This window comes from Agelaius tricolor, unplaced genomic scaffold (assembly GCF_023055355.1).
Source record: "Agelaius tricolor isolate 1412-34295 unplaced genomic scaffold, bAgeTri1.0.p SCAF_29, whole genome shotgun sequence".
NCBI classification, from domain to species: Eukaryota; Metazoa; Chordata; class Aves; order Passeriformes; family Icteridae; genus Agelaius; species Agelaius tricolor.
This window is the reverse complement of record NW_027269289.1, coordinates 2,897,586-2,920,711: the sequence shown is the minus strand read 5'-3', so window position 1 is coordinate 2,920,711 and position 23,126 is coordinate 2,897,586. Positions and strand designations below refer to the sequence as shown.

The following is a 23,126-nucleotide window of genomic DNA, read 5'->3' as shown; positions in this document are numbered from 1 at the left end:
CAAATGAGACAAACAATCTTTGAAAGCAGTTTATTCCACAATAATGATTAGTCAATAAGGATATGTAGTCAATAGTCAGCTACTGGAATGCAAGTGCCTGCCATAAACCAACCCCACAGAGCAATTGCTTCCTTCACCTCGACCATCGCCCCGGCCAGCTGCACCCCCGGGGCACAGTGGGAGAGGCACAGCACAGCCTGGGAGAGCAAAGGTGGCACCGTCCTGGCAGCTGGTGTGGAGGGCAGGCAGGACACGGCACAGCCCCACTCCCTGCTCACCCCAGGCACACGGAGCTCCTCAGTCACAGACGCTTCCCCGAGCGAGCACAGAGAGCAGCCAGGTCCTGCAGAGAGCGTGTGGCTGCAGGGGCACAGGAGGAGATCACCGAGTGCAGCACCTGGCTGTAGGCTGAGCAGGATGGGGACACAAACACTATCAGGGCATGAGAGTTGCACTTATGGCCTGAAACTGGGCTTGGCTCTAGCCTTTCACCAGAACAGAGAGATTGCGGTTTAAGGTAAATCAGCATGCCTGTAGTTTTCCACACACCCATTTGCACACTCTCCACACTCCTGAACATGAATCAGTACACAAGCCAAAGATTATTTTATGAACCCAAATGTCTCTATTTTCCCTCCCTGATAACTCCCAGTTGCCCAGTCAGGTATTTTCCCAAGCCATGCTGAAGGTCAGAGCACTCCATGACCTAAGGAAGGCCATTTCCAGACCTTTGTGCATCCTCCTGGCAGACGATTCAGCATTTAAGGCAGAGGGCTCTGTGTCCCTAATGAGATGCTTTGCAACATTTTCCTCATGGCTGTGTCCATAGCCACACGTGGCTGTGTCACAGCTGTGTAATTTAACACATTGTAGGGACTGGTGCCTTGCTGAGGATGCCACTACACTCCCTAAGGGACAGAGGCTGGGTCAAGCAGCAAAGCCCCCGACTTGCCCTCTCCAGAGCATATTTGGAGGAGCATCTCTGCACAGCAGCCCAGGAGCATGGAAACACCTTTCCTGGGGTTTGATTTCTCCCTGTGTAATCAGGCCCAGGTTGTCTCCTGTCTGAAAGGAGGAGCTCCTACCTTTGTGATTTTTGTAGAAGACGCAGTTATTGGCACAGGTATCCGGGTGGGAATCCCAGAAATCAGACCCACAGGAACATATTGGAGGCAAATCAATGTTACAGAGTTTGACTTTCTCCCTCATCTGAGCTCTCAGAGCTTCAACATACCTGCAAGGGATCAAACATCACCACTGGCAGTGACACCTGGCTCTGCACGAGGAGCGCAGACTGCCTGTACCTCACGTGCTCCTTGTCCCGCTGCTGTCTGTTCCTCACTCTCCTCTCCTCCAGCTGGAGCTGGGCCAGGGCTGCCCAGGTTTGCTCTCCTGGGGAGGGCTCTCTCTGTTCAGCCATGGCTCTCATCCTCTGCTCCTCTGCCTGGCGCTGATTCTCCTTCTGCCTCTTAATCCTGCAGGAACACACACATGGCTCAGAGAAGGAGCTTCCCATCCCTACCTCCATTCCTGGCTGGGTGATGCTGCTGCTTTCAAAGGCAAAAGTAATTCTGCACGAATTACAGCATTAAATACAAATAAATATAAACAAACATATTGGCTTTAAACATGGAATGGTCAAAAAAGCTTCCCAAGCCTCCATTCTTCCCCCATATGGCAACACCAGCCTGTGAACACTCTCCTGCCTTTAAACTCTTCCTGCCTGCCTGTTTGCTCACCATCCTGAATTTCCTCTTTCCAGCTCCCTCCTGCATCACATCCACACATGCTCCTGCCACACACAGTTCCCCAAAGCTGCACTTCTGTCCTTAAACAAAGCTGGGCTCTTTAATACCCCTCAGAAAGGACCAACACCTTGGCTTCCCAGCTTCCCCACTTCCCATTGTTTCTGATTATGAGGCAGCTTGGATCCTTCTGTAAGCACCTTCCAGGACAGGGAAGTGTGACAGGGCTGGCTACAGCAGAGACATTCCAAAACAGGCTTTAAAATGTACTTTTAACCAAGTTTCCCTCTATTTCCTCAGTCTCCCTTGCACCTACATGGCCATCCAGCCCTTTAGTGGGACCTGGGTTGTGTAATTTCCACCAAACACAACACACATTCCCCTGACAAGCAGCAATTGCAAAGCACAAAGACTTTACACCAAAGTGTCTGACATTTTATTCCCAAATGCAGCAATGTGTCCCAGGCCACTCCTTGCCAGGGGGCATTAAAACCAAAATCAAGGCTGGGAAGAAGTCAGGACAAGATATTTCAGACCTTACTTCATGTAGGGGGTCAAATCTTTACATCCAGAAACAAAGTGCTTAAGTTGACCTTCTCTGGTTGTGTTATAAAATTGGAAATGTTTTTTAAATTAAATGTAGAACCTTAAGTACAGCACAATAAACCCACTCTAGGCCAAGGCCAGCTCAGGGCTTTATACCCTGTAATTACAAACCCAGCTCCCCTCTGCACACACTTCAAGGGAAAAAATCATAATAAAAAGGTATTGCCCTAACTAGGAATCCCTGGGGCCTTGCCAGCATTCACAGGGTAGGACAAACTCTCCCAGACTCCCAAGTGCCACTGGAATGTCAGGATGTGGCTCAAGGAGCACTGCTTTAGACTGGCAGTTTTTCCCAAAAAATGCCCATGAAATCCTGCCCTGTGGTGCCTGTCCCACTCCCCCAAAGCCTGATCACAGAAGAGCCAGAATGGCCAGATTTAGGTCTGTTCATTCAAAATAAAGCCAGGGAAAAAACAAAAATTACAGGATCTTTCCTATTGTGCTGTGAATTTGCAGAGCTTCTCCTTAGTGAACCCCTTCACAAGAAAAGCTGAGAAAACTCCACTACAACCGATACTTGAACACAGATACCAAGTGTTCAACTCTGGAACAAATGCCTGTAAAATATTTTATTACACTGTATAAGTTTTTATGGCTGTGAGGGTGAAGGGTCTGATATTAAAAATGCCAGGGATGGTCACAGCTTAGCACAACGACATAACCTCACCCCAAAGTTTCTAAACACAGGCTTAGGTTCCCAGAGTCATGGTTTGGGAAGCTGCACCTCTGCCAGCCCCATGATTTGGCTCCCAGCTCCTAAACAAGCTGCACAGGGACTTCAAAACTAGAGAAGTGCTAAAGAACTCAACATGGCCCAAGGGTGCGTGAATCCCACCCAGGGCGGTTACACATCAGTGCCAGACAAACTCACAAGACTTTTCCAACCTTCTGAAGGACCCTGGTGGAGGAGGTGACCCCACCAGGTGCACAGACTCACTGGGACACTCTCTGCTGCCGGTCCTGCTGCCGCTGGCGCTGCCGCACTCGCTCCCGCTCCAGGGCCATGCAGAGGCGCCGGCACCGCAGGAACTCGCTCTGCCGCTGCACACAACAAGACAAGGGTGTTGGGGAAGGATGCCTGGGATAAAATCCAGGGATATCAGCTTGATTGCTGGAAGATGGAACGTTGCTCCTTCCCCAAAGGACCCTCATTATCTCTGAGTGCACGTGACCCAGCACTGGGAAGCTGGAGAGGTAGGAAAGACCAAGTGATCTCAAAGCACTGGAGAGCTCTGTACCAGCATCCCTCCACTGACACTGCCTATGGATGGCAGCTCTGCCCCCTGGCAAATTCCTAAATTCTCACTTTGCTGAGGGGAAAAGAGCCAATTCCAACTTCAGCCTGCTTGAAATTGGAGCCACGTGGATATTGGTGCTCCCCTGCAGTGCACTGGAACCCTGTACCTCCTCCAAAAGATGAAAGCATGACACCAAGCTGCATTCTCTACATGCAGGAGAATCACCTGGGAAAAATATCCAGGGATATCAGTGCTCAGCTTGATTGCAGGAAGATGGAACCTTGTTCCTTCCCCAAAAGACCCTCAATATCTCTGAGAGCATGTGACCCAGCACTGGGAAGCTGGAGAGATGGCACCAAGGTAGGAAAGACCAAGTGATCTCAAAGCACTGGAGAGCTCTGTACCAGCATCCCTCCACTTTATGATCATGGTTTGTATTTTTGATCCACTTTATCCCTTTATGATCATGGTTTGTATTTTTGTTTGGTTTTTTTGGGGGGGTTAGTTCTGGGGTTAATTCTGTGTCTGTTTGGGGGTGGTTGTGGAGTGATGATGATAGTTGGTTATTGTTTTTGATACTAGGAAATATAGAGGAAGGTTAATTGAAAGTGTATTGATGAGAAATTATTTGGATAATCATTGGACACTGCCTATGGATGGCAGCTCTGCCACCTGGCAAACTCCTAAACTCTCGCTTTGCTGAGGGGAAAAGAGCCAATTCCAACTTCAGCCTGCTTCAATTTGGATCCACCTGGACACTGGTGCTCCCCTGCAATGCACTGGAACCCTGTACCTCCTCCAAAAGATGGAAGTATTGACACCAAGCTGGATTCTCTGCATGCAGGAGAACCACCAAGGTGGCAAAACCATTGCTGAGACACATCCAGGGGCCCAGCAGGGAAGAACTCCCATATGGATACTGAGGGTTTGGTGTCTGGGCTTTGGGTGATCCCACTGATGCAGCAAGGGCAGGGAAACCTCCTGGCTAAAGCTCCCATCAAAAGCCCTCCTGCTGTGGGGTACAGAGATAGTTTGAGCTCCATGACTCCCAAAAGTTTAATGCACAGATTTTTCTCCATGAATGCCAAAACCTTTGGGCTGAGTTTGTCCACCTCACTCAGTGGAGAGAGCCCAGCACAGCTGGAGAGAAAGGAGGAGGAGAAGAGATCACCAGGCTGCCAGTGAAGAAAACTGGATGGAAAAACCCCAGGCAGAGGAGAGTGCAGCAAAACGAGTTATCTTGGATGGATCAGAGCCAAGGAGATTAAAAGCAAGAGGAAAGGAACAGCAGGGTTAGGAGGAGCAGCCTGAGAAGCCCCAGCTGTTGTCACACTGGTGAGAAACCACAAACATATTTGGGATCAGTTGGTTTGAAAACACTTGTAAGAAACAAAAACCATGCAAATTGTTCATAATTTTACACTGCAAACTGCAAGAAAGGTGACAAAGGGAGAGAGAAATGTTCCTCTTCATGGCAGGAGGAAGTAGGAAAATAAAAGTCACTGGCTTTAGGCATCCAAGAGAAACATCATCACTCTGTATCACTGAGATTAGCATGAGCCAAAGTGTCCAAACTGTCCAGGACACAGGCTGTAAACCCTCACTGTGAAATCATCCACTTGGCCTGCAGGCTGAGCTTGAGGCTATTCCCAAAAGCAAAGAAACCTTTATATTCCAGCCTTGTATTTAAACAAGATAAAGTTAGCTTTGTTCTTTTTTTTTCTTTTTAAGCATTTTTGGCAGCTTCTTAAGCTCCTTGCAACTGCAGCAAGCACCCCATGGTTTTGCCAGGCAGAATGAAAGGAGCCTGCTTCTCCTTCAAATTTCTGGTGTTATTGAGATCCTAGATTTTGAGTAGGTAACAGCTCCACTTAGAACAGATTTTAAAAAATAACCTGGTAGCTTTGCCCAAGACCTGAGACCAAAAGCTGACAAGCTAAACCCAGTAGGGGTTTCATACATCAAAGCTCCTCTGAGGTTTCTTATTAGAGCCAGCAGCATTCTTAACACCCAATCTCTTTCAAACAAAACCACAAGGGGCCTGGCTCCCCTGGACAGACCTGCTTCCTGGTTTCCTCTTGGTCAACACCAGCCCAGAGTCTGAGGGGAGGTTGGCATTCACTGTGTGGCCTCCCAGGAGGGCTCGAGTCCTTCACCGACCCACCACAGACCTGAGAGATAATGGAAGGGACAGCATCAGCATCACCACAGCTCTTTCTCATCTTCCCCCAGCAAAATGCTCTTCACTGGAGGCAGGGCCTCACTGTGATCCCTCCAGACCTCAATGGGATGACCAGCCTTGGAAATGGGCTTTATCTGGGGTCCAGGTTTGCCATGAACAGCAGAGATGTGCCACATCTCAATATAAGAGTCTGAGCACCAAAGCTTTGTCAAAACACCTCTAAAGATATCCTTGGAGGAAGGCTCTGGTTTACTTTAAATATGGATACCCATCTCCCCATCCCAAACTTCTATTATGAATTACTTGAAGTGTGAAAAAAATAACTAAATGTAATGGGGAATTCCACAGCCAACATCTCCCAAAAACCTCAGTGTAAACCTCAGCACAAACTTCTGCTGTGCCCCTATCTGCCCAGCCAGTATTTCTGCTCCAAGCTGGACTAACCCCCAGCCAAGGCTGGGCACACATTGCCACAGCCATAAAGCCTTTACCAACCACCCCAGGCAATCAGGATGAACCATTTCCACCCCCCAGATGCTCAAAAACAGCTGCCTGAAAACAAAAGAGGAAGGATAAGTACATCAGGCCCTCCTCAACCCCTCCTAGGGCAGGGCCTGCCACCCCCAGGCACCGGGATAGCCACAGCCATCTCCTTCACCTGATACAAAGCTTTGGGGTTTGGGGTTTGTTTGTTTGTTTGTTTTTGGGGGAGGGGAGGGGGCTTTCCTCCTCTTTTCAATGTTTCTGACTGATTTGATCTCTTTCACCCTTGGGTCTTTTAGCATGAGGTCTGAGCATGGCTCTGGGTATGATGTGACAGCACGCCCTGGTTTCAGCTTTCACCTGGGCAGCTGCCAAGTGGCATCACAAGCAGGCAGGAAGCCAAGGCCATGAAAGCAGGGAATGGCAGTGCTGACCTCACTGAGCTCCAGTACTGCTCCCAAGCCTGCTTTGAGGATGGTGGGCTGAAGAGTTAAGCAGGCCTGAGGGAGCAAATGCTCCTCCAAGAGCAGCCTCTTCCAGACACCAAAATAAATTTATGATCCAAAGCACTTAAGACCAACTTTGCATGAGTCTTACTTTTTTAAACTCAATTTTGAGGTAGAAGCCATCATCCTGCCCAGTGCCATGTGCAGCTGTGCCCTGCTCCAGCAGCTCAGCAGGCAGATCGTGGTGTCCTGCCAGCAGCAGCTCCTCACTCTCCTCCATGGGCACTGCAGCTGCTGGGCAAGGGTCTGGATCCTGGAGAAGGGAGGACATGGGTGTAAACATGGAATTGAAATCTGGCTGTTTGGTGCCAAGGGAAAACTGAACACCCTTGGAGCAGCGTTAGCACACAGGAGGCTGCATGTGCTGTCACTTGGATGGGATCTGGCAGCACCATGTGTTCAGCAGCACCATGGGCCACCAGAGCTGGGCAACAGGAATGTAGCAGGGTGACAGTGACTGTGCCCTCCCCAACTGCAGAAGCAGTGGGACAGACGTGGGGTGAGGGGAAGGCAAGGCAGAAACCTCTCCAGGCACCATTTCACAGTGGCAAGGAGCTGGAATCTCTGAGCGACACCGAGAACGGAGTACACTCCTTCAGATGGGAAGTGGGCAGGCTCCCCAGTGGCAATCCACAATATTTTGAGAGGCAGCAGATTGTTTCCTAGAAAATAAAGAATTAAAATGCCAGAAGCAAGCTTGAAGCCAGGATAATTTTTTTTCCCTTGCTTCTTTTTTCCTTCAGCGTGGTGGGAAGGGAAGCACAGGACTGCTGAGAGAGGGAAAGGATGGATCAGTAGGAGAGCAGGTGATGCCAAGAATTCCTTGATATGGCTCTGCAGCTGTTTGGGAAGGACAGAGAATAGCCTGGAATTATTTGATAGGCACAACAGGAATCACTCCATCAACCCCAATATGACAGAAACATGACAGAATAGCTGCTTTGGTAAGGATAAGGGGATAGAGGGAAGGGTTATTGCTTTGGGTGTTTCTCTGGAGCACTGAAGGCAGAAAGACATGACCCTGTGGAAAAACAACACCAACTTGGTGGAATGAGACACTGGGGAAAAGAATTTGGGTGCTGCTATGCTGGGGAGCTACAGCTGTCCATCAAAGCCTGGAGGCAAAGACTCAGTAACAGGATGAGCTGGAACACTGGACAGGTCATTTCCAGGCAATTACCATTCTGGTATCTGCTTGGGAAAGAGGCAATTAACTCCTTGGATGCTTTTAACCTGAATAGAAATCTTGGGGGGGGGGAGAGAAAGAGCAGCAATCTTAGGAACATGGATTATTATCACAGGGAACGCAACACTTTACAGGTAGAAAGGAAAAAGATGAAGAAAAATGCAGAAAACAGGACTGAGGGGAAAAAAACATTTCAGCCAGATTTGCTTTGAGTTAGCAGCAGCAGGGAGAAAAATGCTGGGACTATTACTGGGAAGAAAAAGCCAGGTTATTCCTAAAGCTGAGGTTTTTAAGGAGGATGGACTTCCTCTGGGCCAGAACAACAGCTAAGGTGCAAACAGCTCCCTGAAATCTATGGAGGTCCAGATTATCAGCAAAGGGCACAAGGAATGTCTTTCTTTAAGTAAAGAGGGAGGAAAAGGAATTACCAAATAAAAGATATTAGCCTCAAGAGTTTAACTGTGACTTTTGAGAAAACAAGAGGAGATTACCTTGCAAACTATCTGTAAACCACAAGAAAACAAAAATAAGCAGCAACCAGCATAAATTTGTCAAGAGTCAGGCCAGGATAAGCTGAATGTCTCCTACAATAGAAGGAAGAGGCCTCAGGCAAAGAGCGGCAGAAGACTCTGGGGTTCAGCTGAGCTCTTGACGTGGCCTAATTCAACACTGGGGTAAAGCAAAACCTGTTAGATGGAAGTCTGATGTGGGATGCACAAAACTGATTAAAAACATGGCCCAGATTTGGTCTCAGGAGTTCACTGCACAGAAATAGGGTAAGAACGAGGTGGGCTCTGCTCTTTGAATTCATCATCAGCCTGGATGAAGGAAGAAAGAAGCATCTTGATTATGCTACTGACCCCACTTGCTTTGTAGAAGTATTGGGTGAAAAACCCTTGGGATAAAACCAAAGAAATGGGCTGGAATACAAAGCACAAGGAAATCCAAGGAGCACAAAAGCAGAAGCTGCACTACCAAGGGGGTCAGGTCCATGGTTATGGTCTGTGGCAGCCTTTTGCACCTGGTGAGAAGGGAAGAGGCTGCACCCCTGCCAGGCTGGGAACATGCCAAACCTTCATACAGAGAGAGATTTAGATTAATATGGGAGCTTTTTTCTCCTCATATATTATGGAGTAATAAAACAGAGCAATGCAATAAATCAATATATTCCTCCCAGAATAAATCAGGGAAGCTGTTAAACTTCCTTATGTAGATTAACTGTAGGTGCAGTGAGGCTGGGATGGGAGGATGGCCCCAAACCCCTCCCAGGGTTTCTCACTGCTGTGGATGACTTGCCCAGGACTCCCACGGATCTCCTGTAACCCTCTGGCTCACCTGGGCAGTGGCTTTGTTATTTATGTGAGATCATAAATCAACTTATCTCACTGAATGCATTAGTAGCTCAAACAAGAAGGATGTTTGCTGTTGGAAACAGGTAACAAGGTTTTTGAGACCATAATTATTGTGTTTCTCTGAATCCTATTTGCAGAGCTGACAGACTTAATCAGAAATCCAAGAGTACAGAGAAGAGACAGAGCAGCCCTTCTATAAAGGACAGTTTCTAGATAATCAGCAAAGATCTACTTCACCTTTGGTGAACCTGAAAAAGAGAAGGGAATGAAGATTTACAGGATGGGCAGGAAACTGGCTCCAGAGGCAATAAGTCAAAACACAGGCTGGGCTGCTCCTGGTGTTCTCCAAAGTACATCAGTCCAAGAAAGGTCTTGGCATAGAGACCGGGAAAATAGCTACAACACAAAAGGGGTCTTGAGAACTGAAGGAGCAAAAGCAGGATGAAATTCAGCAGAACAGAAAGTGGGACTGACCTCCTTCCATGCACTGCTTTGAGGAAAGCAGCTGCATGCCAACCATTCTCTACCAGAAGCCAGCCCCGGGTGAGGAAAAACCCTCCAGATCTTTGCCACCCACACAAAACAAGCAATTGATGCAATGGGAAGAGTGGTTGAGATTTGAAGAAATAAAGGCACCTGAAGGGAAGGCTGGTCATCACATTCCTCCTAGATACCCAGATCACAATCTCAACCTTTAAAAGTCTACTTTGCATTCTTGAGTTCATCTCAGAGATGTTTTCACACACTTTATCCTGCTGCCTTCTCTGAAATGGATTAGCCATAAGGTGCGTCAGGAAAGCACCGTTTATTTCATTCCTGCTGGAGAAACTTCCTGAATTATGTTTTGAATTTGCTAATTAAGAGCCAAACCTTCAGCAGTTTGCAAGGTGATTTCTCTGCCCTCAGCCCAGCCAGCCCTCCTCACCTCCTGCCTCCAGGCGCCGTGGGACAGGATCCTGCGGGACGCCAGCCTGCGCCGCACCTGCTGCACAGCCCTGCTGAGCTGAGCCAGAGGAGAGGCAAAGAAAACACAGCACAAGTTCAGCTACAAGGAGACAGCTCCCACTCAGTCTGCTCCAGCCAAGGAGCTCCACCAAGGCAGCACAACCCAACACACAATCAGGGTCTTTCAGAGCTGCCCCAGAGTACCGAAATTCTGATCCAGGCAATTCATCTGCTCCCAAAACATGTTGCTCGGATGCCAGATCCCAAATTTTCTTGCTTGGTATCCAGCCAGAAGTGATTTTCTACCCCAAGGTACTTCAACTGGAATGCATCCCATGGTGCTCCAACTGGAATAACTCCAGCTCCTAGGCGAGCACACAGGCTTTCTAAACAACATAATGCACCATAAACATCACTATTAAAAAAAAAAATTAAAAAGCTTAAACAGTCCTGAAAGCAGGTTTTTCCCAGATTTCGGGCTGCACGAGACAAGCTGCAATGAGGTGGCACCACCTAGTGCCACCTCTGCGTCAGGACACGGCTGGGAAAGCACCGAGCCTGCCAGCAGCCAGAGCAGCTCAGCCACAGCATCTCGGATGAGACACCCAGCTGGATGCCCTGAGGAGCACCACAACCTTCAATGTGAGCTAACGTTTCATTCAACAGCTAAACCCAAATACTAGGGATGTGCTGTAGAAGAAAAAAAGAAAGCATGGCCTGTTCCCCATTTCAAACCCTGAGGATCCAAAATGCCAAAGCAGCAATGGAAGCACAGGAGGGGCAGGGCTCACCTCAGCAGCTTGCTGCTGGAATGGCTCCCCAAGCTCCTCTTCTGGCTGGGCTGGGCCAGAGCCACTGGGTGCACAGATGATGGGAGCAGGGAGGCTTTGGAACAGGCACGTGTTCTTCCAGGGGGTCAAATACTGCACAGCAGCACAGCTCTCCCTCTCCACCTGCCAGGAAAAAGCCACAGGGATCTCCAACCATGACCCAGCAAGAAGTCAACTGTGGTGACATTTCACCACCCTTGAGAGGGAGGCTTTGGCTCTCCATGCTGGGAATACAAAGAAGCATCAGGTTCTTTGGGGCTGAGGGTATTTGCGGGCTTCCCGCTTGGAGCTGGCAGAGTTACATGAGGACATCCCCAGCCAGCCATGGAAACAGCCCAAACACCCCAAGGGTGGCCAAAGCTGGTGACATGTCAGTGCATTCTCTTTTCTGCCACAGTCAGATCCTGGCAAGCCTCCCCAGCACTTGTTTGAGAATAGAAAGAATTAAATATATTCATAGGATAATCCAAAAGAAGCCCATGGGGGAAAAGGGAATGTGGAGACAGAGGGAAAGTGTTGTTTGAAAAATACTTGGCTGCTCTGGAAAAGGGATCGGAAAAGAAACAGCAGAAAAACTGCTTTGCTTCAAAGGCAGCTAGGACACATCCACATCATTCCCAACTCCTGCATGGCTGTTTTTTAACTCCAGGCAATTCCACAGAGAGCTTCAGAACTCTGTTCTGCTGCTGCCTGAGGGAGCCAGTAACCTTTCCCTGGGGAGGCTTCAAAGCATCTCCAGCACCAACCAAAGTGTCACGCTGACCCAGCCTGGACACTGTTTGCCACCACAGGGTCTGAAACCTCAGATTTTCTCATTTTTTCTCATTAACACCTTGACTTAAGCTCCAGTGTTTGGGTTTGTCCCAGTTTATGCTGTGTTTGGAGGAGTTTCTCCTGACAGAGCCTCACTTACTGCTTCGTAGGCCTTCTGCAGCTCCAGCCTGCGGCGCAGCCTGGCCTGCCGGTTCACGCGCTGCCTCACCTCGCCCTGGAACCTCCTCAGGCTGGCTGCCTTCTGCTGCTGCTGCTCCTTCAGCTCCTCCTCCACCCGGGATGCTGAAGCCTGGATGAGGTAGAAGCAGATCTCACCAGGGTTTTGTTAAACTGTAGCATTAGAGCAGCCTGTGTCCCTGGATTCCCTTTTCCCCCACCCGGAGTGACCAGGGAGACAAGCAGCACCCAAAGCAAACTTCATGTTTTGTTGCAAAATATGTGGAATAACAGCTTGGACAATATCTACTGGGTTATTATGGGCTGGATTGAGTTTGACTAGAGATACAGAGCAGCACACCTCTGCCTTTGCCTCTCTGCAACACACAGGGAAGGAAAGAAAAAGGAGACCCTCAGAGCAGCTCCCAGCTCCTATTAAAGGATGCTCAACCATCCAAAGCCTGGATCCACAGGAACAGGCCAGCCCCTCATCCTGGTGATGTTCTGCAAGGCTGGAAGCACATCAGGGAAGCAGTTCACAGAGCACAGCACTGCTTCAGAATGTCTTTACTATCTGAAGTGAAAGATTAAGAGCAATGACCTGAAAAACCCAAAAATCCCATTTTGTTTTCTTTGCAATTCTGCCAAGCAACACCACCATGGCTTAAATTAAAACAGCACTGCTCTCCTGGCTGCCAACACAGCAAGAGAAAGCAGAGACTGAGGGGATGGAGGAAAGGGTGAGGCCCAAGATGAACTTGGAACAGCAGGGCCAGCACAGCCCAACAAAACTCCAAGATGGGGAGAAATCCACCCTGTTAGGGATAAAACCAAGAGAGTGCTCCAGGGAACAGCCCAGTGCCAGCTCACCTACTGCCCACCTCAGCAGCAACTCTGATGCATGAGGCATTACTATGGATTAATTAAGTGTATTAAACAAGCTCAGATAACCCTGGGCAGCTTCATTCACCTCTGGAAGCCTCACGTGGGGAGCCCCAGGAGCATCCAGGCCCCCTGAAGCTGTCAGGAAACTATCAGCTCCCCCAGAAATTCCATAGTGCCAAGATGGAAGTCCTGTGGAATATGGAGATGATTGATTTCCATAAATTATCTCAGCCTTTCAGGATTTAAATTACAATCTAGAAATAAATCATCTCAGAAGGGCAGGAGCTTCTATAATGTTCAGACATTAATTACAGGGGACTGAACTCATCATCCAATATTTAATGCACTTTTAGTCCTCTTAGAATAACCCTCAAAACAGAAATCCCTGAGATAAGCATCCATCAAGATTTCCTTATGTGTTTCTAACAGGGTACAGTAGAGATTGGCTCCAGACCCTGAAACACTCAGCTTAATCTTTTAATTGTTTTTAAAATCAGCAACACAGAATAAAATCTTGACTCCCTGACATCCTTAAGGGATGAGTGGAAAAGCGAGAAGCAGCACTGGCTGGGTGCCCCACCTGACTGATGTTTAAAATTGATGCATTTCTCCTCAAAAAACACAGTTTATTGGAGGGGGATCCATCCAGAGAGATGTTAAGGTGAGACAAAGTAGAAATTCTCCAGAGTAGAAATCCATTTTGATTTAAGTGAAATGTACATCTTTGAGTTAAGTGTGTAGTTTGAAAACATAATTATTTAGCCTGACTGCAAAAAAGCCTAAGCTCAGAGAAACTGCTTCAGTGAAAGACAAAGAGAAAAAAGACAGAAAGTGATAAAGAGAAACAGAGACTACTGTGAGAGCAGGTCAACCTGACCTAGGAATTCTTTCTGATAAAGAAGAACTAGCAGCAAATGTCATGTGAAATTTGTAAAAATGAATATGTATGAACCTATTGTGAAATTGTATGCATATGTATTTGAGAAGAAAATAAAAAGAGACGTGAAGTCCCCAAAAGTACACATGTCTTTTAAAGAGAGTAATCTCTACATGTGTCCAGCGCTGTAATAAACATACCGGTAATAAATACACTGTAATAAACATACCGGTAATAAATACACTGTAATAAACATACCAGCTTTACAACTTTCACAAAGTTGTAGAGTTTTGTTTATCTCCACAAAACAGAGGGCTTGTGCAAAGGGGAGGCCAAACTACATGGACATCACAGCAGCTTCTGACCCCGCTAAATCACATTAAAACAAATTATTATTTTTAGGAGCCATGCTCCTGACCGCCCTCAGGCTGTGAAAAAGATCCCCTTTGGCTCTGGCCCGGCTGGGGGTGTTACTGGCCCACTGAAGGGTTCAAGCCCCGGCACACGGTGCCCTCGGTGCACTCACAAAGGCCGGGCTCTGCTGCCCGGGCCCGCTCTCCACCCAGGCGCCCACGGCTGCCACGCTCTGGTTCCTCTCGGCCAGCGCCCGCCAGCGCCGCTGCGGGGGCTGCCCCGGCCCCTTCGAGGGCAGCCCCATCCCGGCACCGCCGCGGGCCCGGCCCTGGGGACGGGAGCAGAGCTCAGGGGGTGTTCCGGACCCCAACCCGCACCTGCCCAGCTCCTGCTACCCAACCCGCACCTGGCCCCAGCTCCCGCAGCCCAACCCGCACCTGCCCCCAGCTCCCGCAGCCCAACCCGCACCTGCCCCAGCTCCCGCTGCCCAACCCGCACCTGCTCCCAGCTCCCGCTGCCCAACCCGCACCTGCCCCAGCTCCTGCACCCCAACCCGCACCCACCCCAGCTCCTGCTGCCCAGCGCCCTCCTGCCTCTCCCCGCGCTGCCCTCCGGCAGCTCCGAGCGGGACCCCCAGCCCATGGCGGCTGACAGCCCCTCTGCCCCATCGCTGCACCCCTTCTCTTCTCTCCCCACTGCCCCCCACGCATTCCGATCTCCCGGTACCCGAACTCCACCGCCCCCCATCCCAACCAGCCCCTCCTCACCCCTCACCCGCCCCTGGGCACTGCCCCACGGCCTCGGGCGCATCCTCCCGTATCCCCCAAACGCCTCCGGAGGCCTCTGCACCTTCATTCCCCGTAATTCCCCCCGTAAATCCCCCTCGCCGAGCCCGCCGGAGCCCCTCAGGCCGCACCAACGTCCACTTCCGCCGCCACCGCAGCTTTGAATCCTGGCGCCACTTCCGCCAGACGGCCACGCCCCGGCCACGCCCCAGAGAGACCCGGTAACGCCCCGGCCACGCCCCGGTCGCATCCTGGTCACGCCCCCAAAAGTCCCGGTCACGCCCTCAGGCCCCGCGGCCACGCCCATCCTCGCCCCCGCCTCGCCTCAAGCCCCGCCCCCCGCCATAGCCAACCGCCGGCCGCCCCCAGCCCCAGCCCCTCACGGTTCTGAGGTCACTGGTTCGAGTCCCGCCTCCGATGGAAAGGGGGTGGAGGAACCGTGTCTGCCTCAGAGCATCCCTGAAACTGCCCCCTGAGCATTCCTGGAACACCCCACACACAGCATGCCCGTGCGAGTCGCTCCCAAGTATCCTTACAGCATCCCTGACCCCGTCCGAATATCCCCTTAGAACATCTCCATACAGCATCCCCCAAAGCACCTCCCCATAGCGTGACCCCAAAGCATCTTCCTCCCTTAATGTCTCCCCAAAACTCCGTCTGTACCATCCCCCATCTCCCCCAGAGCATGTCCCTCCCTCTGGGACAGGATGCTCGGAGGCATCGACCCCTTTTGGGGTCCCGGAGACCCCCGGGAGGGTGGGCGGTGGCTCACTGGGGTGACGAGCCCGGCAGGGCTGGGGAGGGGGGTGGGAAATGGCTCCGGGCATCCTGCCTCACATCCCGCTGCCCTATTCAGCGGTGCCCGGGGAACTAGCGCTAATTGGCATGGAGTTGGAATGAAGCCTGGATGCCACCGGGCTTCGCTTTAGAGCCTGGGAAGAGGGGAAAGAAAGAAAAAAAAAAAAGCGGGGATAGCTTTTTTGGGGCGGGGGTTCAGTTTTGCAAAACACCCCTCCTGAGGAAAACCCCAGTTTAGCTGAATGGGGTGCTCAGAGCCCAAAATCCCATTGGATTGTCCACAGAGGGGACGGCAAACCTCAGCTGGGCTCGGTGGGGTGATGCCCCCCACTCCAAGTGTGTCCCGGGGACTGGGAAAACATGGAACTGGGGGTCTGTAAGCGGGGAAAAAAATTGCAAATCTGAGTGGTTTTTCCTCAAATAAATGTCAGCTCGAGGCCTCCGAGGAGGCGAAAGCCACCAGGACACAGGGCTCTATTGAGAAAGGAAAGAACAAAAAAAAAAAAAAAAAAAAAAAAAAAAAAAAAAAAAAGGGAAAAAAATAAATTAGCCGGGCGAAGCGCCAAGCCGGGAGCTCCGAGGGACGTGCCCGGAGTGGGGAAGCGGAGCAATTCGGGGGGCGAGCCTGCCCGAAATGTGGGGAGCGCCGGCTGCCCCGCGGGGCCACCCCGCTCCCCCCTGCCTGCTGCCGCTGACCTGGCTGCTGGCGCTGCACGCAGGTAGGGAGATTTCCCTTTTTTCCCACCGTTTTCCCGTTTTTCCATGTTTTTTTGGGATATCCAGATGGAGGGTGGGGGCCGGGGGGGTGATGAGGGTGGTGATGCCCTATGGGGGGGGTTGGAGGGAGGGTTGTTGCGCTGTCGAGCGTACCCTCTGCTTGGGAGCTGGGAAAAAAGGGGGTAAAATTGGAATGGAAATGGGGAAAACACTTTTCTGGAGCCAAGCAGGTCCTGATGTGGGGGAGGATTTGGCACTGCCCCTGTCCCGATCTTCTCCCCAGGTTTTTTCCTTCCCCGAACCCCATTTTTTCCTCATTTTTTAGCATCTCCAAATATTTTTTCTTACCCAATCTTCAGCTGCCCTTAAAAAGTCATTTTTCACCCCATTTCTAGGCTTGCCCATCCCACTGCAACCCTCTGTTTTCTCCATCATTTTCTCCATCATTTTTTCTCTAAATTCTCACTTTTTGGAATTCAATGAGCCCCAGACCACCCCATCCCAGGTCTGGCAACACAGAAAATCACCTTCAACAATTTTGTTCTGTTTTACCAAAGTTTGCACCGAAAAGCAGCTCTGGGGAGGCCCTATTTCCCTTCAAATGAGGAGGATGGATGAAAAACAAAACCAACTGGGTTCTCTGCTGGCTTTGATTTTGACCCTATAAACAGCCAGTGCTGCGGTGGGGACACCCCAAAAATACTGCAGGGCTTTAAAAAAAAAAATAGGGATTTGTTCCACAAAATAGTGTGAAAATGAGGATTTTTGGTGGGGTTTTTCAACAAAAGCCATTGAAAAGGGCTGAGATATCTCCATCCCTAAGCCAAGGATGCTGTAGGAAAATGAAACATTTCCTGATTTATTCATGAACTCCCCAATTATTTTTTTCATCCAGAGTGGAGAGCAAACTAGGAATGGGGTTAAAAAGGGGAAGGAACAGTTAAAGAGCAGCGCACGGGGAGGGGGCAGGGATGCATGGAAGGCCACATCCCCATCCCATGCCTTGGCCTTCCCTGTGGGGCGAGGGTTCCCCTAAATTTGGCGAGTCGGGGCCTGTTTGTGGCGCTGCTGGGGAGGACGGACGGACGGACGCTGCATACCAATAGGTCCCATGACTTTTCGGGCTTGTTTAAGGCCTTTCTTGCTCCTGCTTCTCCCAGCCCAGCTGGTTTTCCCACTCTCCCCTCCTCTTCAATATGGGGTTTGTTCGCTGTGGATGGCGGTGTCCGTATGGGGGGCTCACGGATGGCACCCCTGGGATGTCAGGACAGGGATGCTAAGGTATTTTGGGGAGGGAGAATCTTTTGAGGAGTCCCCTCCCCCAGAAAATCATGTTTTTACACATTTTCCCTGCCTTTTTTGGCTCAAAACCAGCGATGAGGAGCAATGCACGTGCATAGGCTCTCGTGATGCAGTTTTGTGTCTGAGGGGGCTTTGTCTGGAGAGGAGCATCCAATGGGGATGGGGGTGGGCTACAAAATCCTTCCCCCCCCCCCACTATTTTTGGGGGAATTAAGGTATCTTTGCAAAGCATTGCACTGGTATCTCTCACTCCCCAGGCAGCTTTTGCAGGGCAATGCTAAAACTTTGCCAAGGGTTGCCTCGACCTGCCTCCCACCCCCTGCATTTCTGCGAGTGATGTGTGCATTTTTGCAAAGGGTTGCATCGACCTGGCTGCAGGAGCACTCCCCCTGCATTTTTGGGGTGATAGATGAATTTCTGCAAAGGGTTGCATAGGCCCAGCTGCAGGAGAGCTCCTGCACGTGGTGCCCCCTGCACTTTTTGGGGGCACCACGTGCCTTTTTGCAGAACCTAGCAACAGGTGTGCCATCCACTCCTCCTCCTTGCATTTTTGGGGTGTTGTATGCATTTTTGCAAAGTGTTGATTATATTGACCTGGCTGCAGGAGCACTCCCACCCCCAATCGAGCTTTGGGGGGTGATAATGCATCTTCACAGGGGGTTGCATTGACCCACTGTGATGGTGTTCACTGGGGCCTTAGGAGGAGGGAAGAGACAAGGATCTGACTCCATGTTTCAGAAGGCTTGATTTATTATTTTATTATATATATTATATTTAAACTCTACTAAAAGAATAGAAGAAAGGATTTCATCAGAAGGCTGGCTAAGAATAGAATAGGAAAGAATGATAACAAAGGCTTGTGGCTCAGACTCTCTGTCCGAGCCAGCTGGACTGTGATTGGCCATTAATTAGAAACAACCAACATGGGCCAATCCCAGATGCACCTGTTGCATTCCACAGCAGCAGATAACCATTGGTTACATTTTGTTCTTGAGGCCTCTCAGCTTCTCAGGAGGAAAAATCCTAAGGAAAGGATTTTTCATAAAAGATGTCTGCGACAACCCACCTCCCTTGCCCAAAGCAATTTTGGGGGTGATTCCTTGATTTTTCTCATGTTGCATTGATCTGAGTGGAGGAGGACCCCCACCCCTCATGCACTTTTGGGGTCACACGTGCATCTTTGCCAAGCTTATGGAACCAAGCTGGGCACCTTGGTTGTGCTCAGCACAGCTCCAGCTTGGCGTTTCCCTGTTTCCTCCATGCTGGGCACCCGCTGTCTCCCCCCACACCCCAAGGTCTGCTGGCAGGGGTGAACATCACCAGCCCCACGCCGCTGGTGCGGGGCACGGCGGGCAAGGCGGCGCTGCTGTCGGTGCGCTACGCCAGCGCCAGCGCCGACAAGCCCGTGGTCAAGTGGCAGCTGAAGAGGGACAAACCCGTCACCGTCGTCCAGTCCATCGGCACCGAGATCATCGGCAACCTGCGGCCCGACTACCGCGACCGCATCCGCGTGCTGGAGAACGGCTCGCTGCTCATCAGCCCCCTGCAGCTGGCTGATGAAGGCGCCTACGAGGTGGAGGTGTCCATCACCGACGACACCTTCACTGGCGAGAAGACCATCAACCTCACCGTGGACAGTAAGGGCAAGGAGGACATCCAGGGGTGTGATGGTGTTCACAAGGGTCTGAGGATGAGGGAAGAGATGAGAATGTTGACTCCATGTTTCAGAAGGCTGATTTATTATTTTATGATATATATTATATTAAAACTATACTAAAAGAATAGAAGAAAGGATTTCATCAGAAGGCTGGCTAAGAATAGAAAAAGAAAGAATGAATAACAAAGGCTTATGGCTTGGACAGAGTCTGAGCCAGCTGACTGTGATTGGCCATTAATTAGAAACAAGCACACGAGACCAATCCCAGATGCACCTGTTGCATTCCACAGCAGCAGATAACCATTGTTTACATTTTGTTCCTGAGACTTCTCAGCTTCTCAGGAGGAAAAATCCTAAGGAAAGAAAATATAGCTACACAGAGGAGATTGGGTTATCCATGGGATGTCTTCCCTGAACACATATTGGGAGGGCTTTCTCCAGCTTGGAGGCAGTTTTGGGGGTTTCAGACACCTCAAGTTGGTGGGGTTTTGATGTCTCTCTTCCTGCCCCCTGAGCCCATCTGTCCCCTGAGCCATGGCATCACCGTGGTTCCTCTACTTGCCCACAGTTCCCATCTCAAAGCCGCAAGTGCTGGTGGCCTCCTCAACGGTGCTGGAGCTCAGTGAGTTCTTCACCCTCAACTGCTCACACGAGAATGGCACCAAGCCCACCTACACCTGGCTGAAGGACGGGCGGCCGCTGAGCAACGACTCCCGCCTGCTCCTCTCCCCTGACCAGAAGATCCTCACCATCACCCGTGTCCTCATGGCTGACGATGACGTCTACAGTTGCCTGGTGGAGAACCCCATCAGCCATGGCCGCAGTGTCCCCGTGAAGCTCACTGTTTACCGTAAGCCACCCTTCTCCCCTCCTGCACTCCCAGGTTTGGCCATCCCTTGCAGATGCTTTCAGCTAAAATTTTTTGGGGGGTTGTCCCCCCTCATTCCTCCTCTGCAGGCCGGAGCTCTCTCTACATCATCCTGTCCACAGGTGGCATCTTCCTTCTTGTCACCCTGGTAACAGTTTGTGCCTGCTGGAAACCCTCCAAGAAGTACGTGTGGGGATAACATGGGAGACAAAGGGGCTTGTCCCATCTTGTCCCATCCTGTCTCGTCCCATCCCGTTTTTTCCCATTTCATCTCTTTCCATCCCATTTTGTCCTTACCATCCTATCTCATCTCATCTTGACACATCCTATCCCATGCCATCCCATCCCATGCCATCCCATCCCATGCCATCCCATCCCATCCCATCCCATCCCATCCCATCCCATCCCATCCCATCCCATCCCATCCCATCCCATCCCTGCAGTACATGACCCCCCCGGATGAGCCACTGGCAGTTCCCCCCGTTCCTCCAGCACGATGCCAGTGCTGCCCCATCCATCCCCTGCCCCTTTCCAGGGAGAAGCGACAAGCAGAGACACAACCGACCTCTGACTATGCCGAGCAGGACGAGGAGCGCCTGAAGCACGAGGGTGAGTGCTGGCCTGGCGTGGCAGCAGTGGGCTGGGGGACACCAATGCTCCCAGCATGGTGAGCAGCACCTTCCTTCCACACAGCCGAGGGCATCCCACGGAGCGGCGAGCACGAGCGCAAGAACCCGGTAGCCTTGTACATCCTTAAAGACAAGGTGAGAGCCAGTAGCACCAGCAGCACCAGTAGCACCAGTAGCACGCTGGCAGTGTCCCAGCAGAGGGTCTCGCACATTCCCCACGTTTCTCTCCCCTTGTCTTTCGGCAGGACTCGCCGGAGGCGGAGGAGGATTCCCTGCCCGAGCCCCGCGGCACGGTGGAACCCGGCTACACCAGCTCGCCAGTGCCAGCAGCCGGCCGCTCGCCGGGCCCCGTGGGGCGCTCCACTCGCCGCTACCATCGCTCGCCAGCTCGCTCGCCCGCCTCGACGCGGACCCACCGGTCACCGCCGGGCTCTCCGGCGCGGTCCCGCGGCGCCCCGCGGCTGCTGCGGACTGCCGGCGTGCACGTTATCCGGGAGCAGGAGGAGGCCAACGCCGTGGAGATCAGTGCCTGAGCACCGGGACTGTGCGCGCTTTGGTGGCAGCGTGCAAGGGGCAGGGACACCAGCACGGCCACGCTGCCGCCGCCGAGCGAGCGGGGACACCGGCACAGCCCTGCTCCACCACTGGGCGTCATTCTGCTCGGCGTAAAGTCACTAATTTCCTATTGATCCCACCCAGAGCTCCCCTCTTCCGTCCCCCATCTTCCTGGGGCATCGCTTTAATGGCTTTCTCGCCGGGACGAGTGTGCACACGCGTGTGCAGAGAGAACATGCGATCAGTGCACGGAGTGTGCCAGAGGTGCATGGAGCATGCAGAGGGAGCGTTGGAGCACCGCACATGTGCATGGGGCGTGCAGGAGGGCACATGGACTGTGCACATGGGGGCAGGCACGAGGGTGTGCAGCAAGTGTGCACACAGTGTGCGAAGAGGATGCACAGAGCATGCAAGAGAACACGTGGAGAGAACACACACGGAGCGTGCAGCTAAGGCTGCAGAGTGTGCACAGAGTGTTTATGGTGTGTGCAGATTGTCCACTGAGCCTGCATGGCCTCTGTGAGCGTGCCAGCCCTGCGTGTGTGTGCAAGCATGCACAGAGTCCATGCAGAGAGTGCCTGTGCAGAGTGTGCAGGGAGCGTGGGGAGGGAACACGCACACAGCATTTGCACGGGACATGCACACAGCACGTGGCGAGCGTGCAAAGAGGGTGAGCACAGAGGGTGTGTGCAGTGCTTGCACGAGGCACACACAGAGCATGCATGGTGTGTGTGGAAAGAGTGTGCACAAAGCGAGCAGCTGAGTGTGCTCAGAGCATGCACAAGAGTGAACCTGCAGTGCTGGCTGCACCTCCGCATGCGTGGAGCCTGCAGTGAGTGTGCGAAGAGTGTGTGCTGTGCTTGCACAGGGTGTGTGTGATGTGTGTGGAGAGAGCGAGCACACAGCAGCTGAGCATGCTTGGGGTGTGCACACGCACACGGGGAGCGCACACACTGCACACCCAGCAACTCTGCATGCACACGTGTGTGCGAGAGCACAGTGCCTGTCGTGGCACAGCCCCCATGCATGGAGTAGGACATGCACTGGCACACAAGCTCGCCCAAGGGCACAACATGCATCAGGCAGTCCAAACAGGGGGCTCCCTCCTGCTCCCCAGCTTCCCAGCTGCACTGTCCCTTAAATGTGGGCTGGAAGCCCTGGTCCAAGCATTGCCCCTTTGCCATGGTAGGATTTTCTGTGAAAATCCCCCGGTTTTGGGGCACACAGCGCTGTCTCTCCCCAAGCCTTCATGGGAAATAGGTTTAGGATGAAAAGCACAGAGTGGCCGGCCAAGCAAGCCAGGCCCTGGGGCACCCGGGGTGGGTGCCGGGGCACCCCGGAGTGCTCGGGGTGCACTACTAACCAATAAACTAAACGTACTACCCGAATGGTGGTGGCACCCTTGGGTGTCTTTGTTGGACAGGGGTCACCCAGGGTGGGGGGACACATGAGAAGTGGCTGACAGGGAAGACCACATAGACCCAACGCAGCTGGCTGGCACTCAAACTGGCACTTTAATGCATGGGAGACCTTGGGCTATTCCCTCTGGCACCTACCGATGGCATCCTCAGCTGAAAGCCCATTTCTTCTTAATTTGTCTTCCTCTGAACATGGCGAAGGAAAAGGGGAATTTATTCTGACTAATTAAATTCATTAACTGCTGGTGTCCCCCACACTGCTGTCTCCGGGTGCCACC

The 23,126-nt window shown here is 51.7% G+C and overlaps 2 protein-coding genes across 2 annotated transcripts; one reads left to right on the top strand and one right to left on the bottom strand.

The window, feature by feature from the left end:
* Positions 1-15: 15 nt before the first annotated feature.
* CCDC15 (coiled-coil domain containing 15) lies at positions 16-15,130 on the bottom strand. The gene is made up of 11 exons (XM_071449630.1): positions 15,036-15,130; positions 14,292-14,447; positions 11,987-12,136; positions 11,035-11,196; positions 10,224-10,301; positions 6,852-7,013; positions 5,650-5,760; positions 3,289-3,392; positions 1,305-1,475; positions 1,086-1,234; positions 16-432 (listed from the first exon to the last, which is right to left on the bottom strand). Exons 2-11 carry the CDS (start codon positions 14,421-14,423, stop codon positions 302-304), a joined length of 1,350 nt encoding a protein of 449 aa, XP_071305731.1. The 5' UTR covers positions 14,424-14,447; positions 15,036-15,130; the 3' UTR covers positions 16-301.
* A 1,119-nt stretch (positions 15,131-16,249) lies between these two features.
* On the top strand, positions 16,250-23,092 carry HEPACAM (hepatic and glial cell adhesion molecule). The gene is made up of 7 exons (XM_071449442.1): positions 16,250-16,421; positions 19,017-19,358; positions 19,947-20,228; positions 20,336-20,429; positions 20,782-20,855; positions 20,940-21,010; positions 21,121-23,092. Exons 1-7 carry the CDS (start codon positions 16,337-16,339, stop codon positions 21,406-21,408), a joined length of 1,236 nt encoding a protein of 411 aa, XP_071305543.1. The 5' UTR covers positions 16,250-16,336; the 3' UTR covers positions 21,409-23,092.
* The last annotated feature ends 34 nt before the right edge of the window (positions 23,093-23,126 follow it).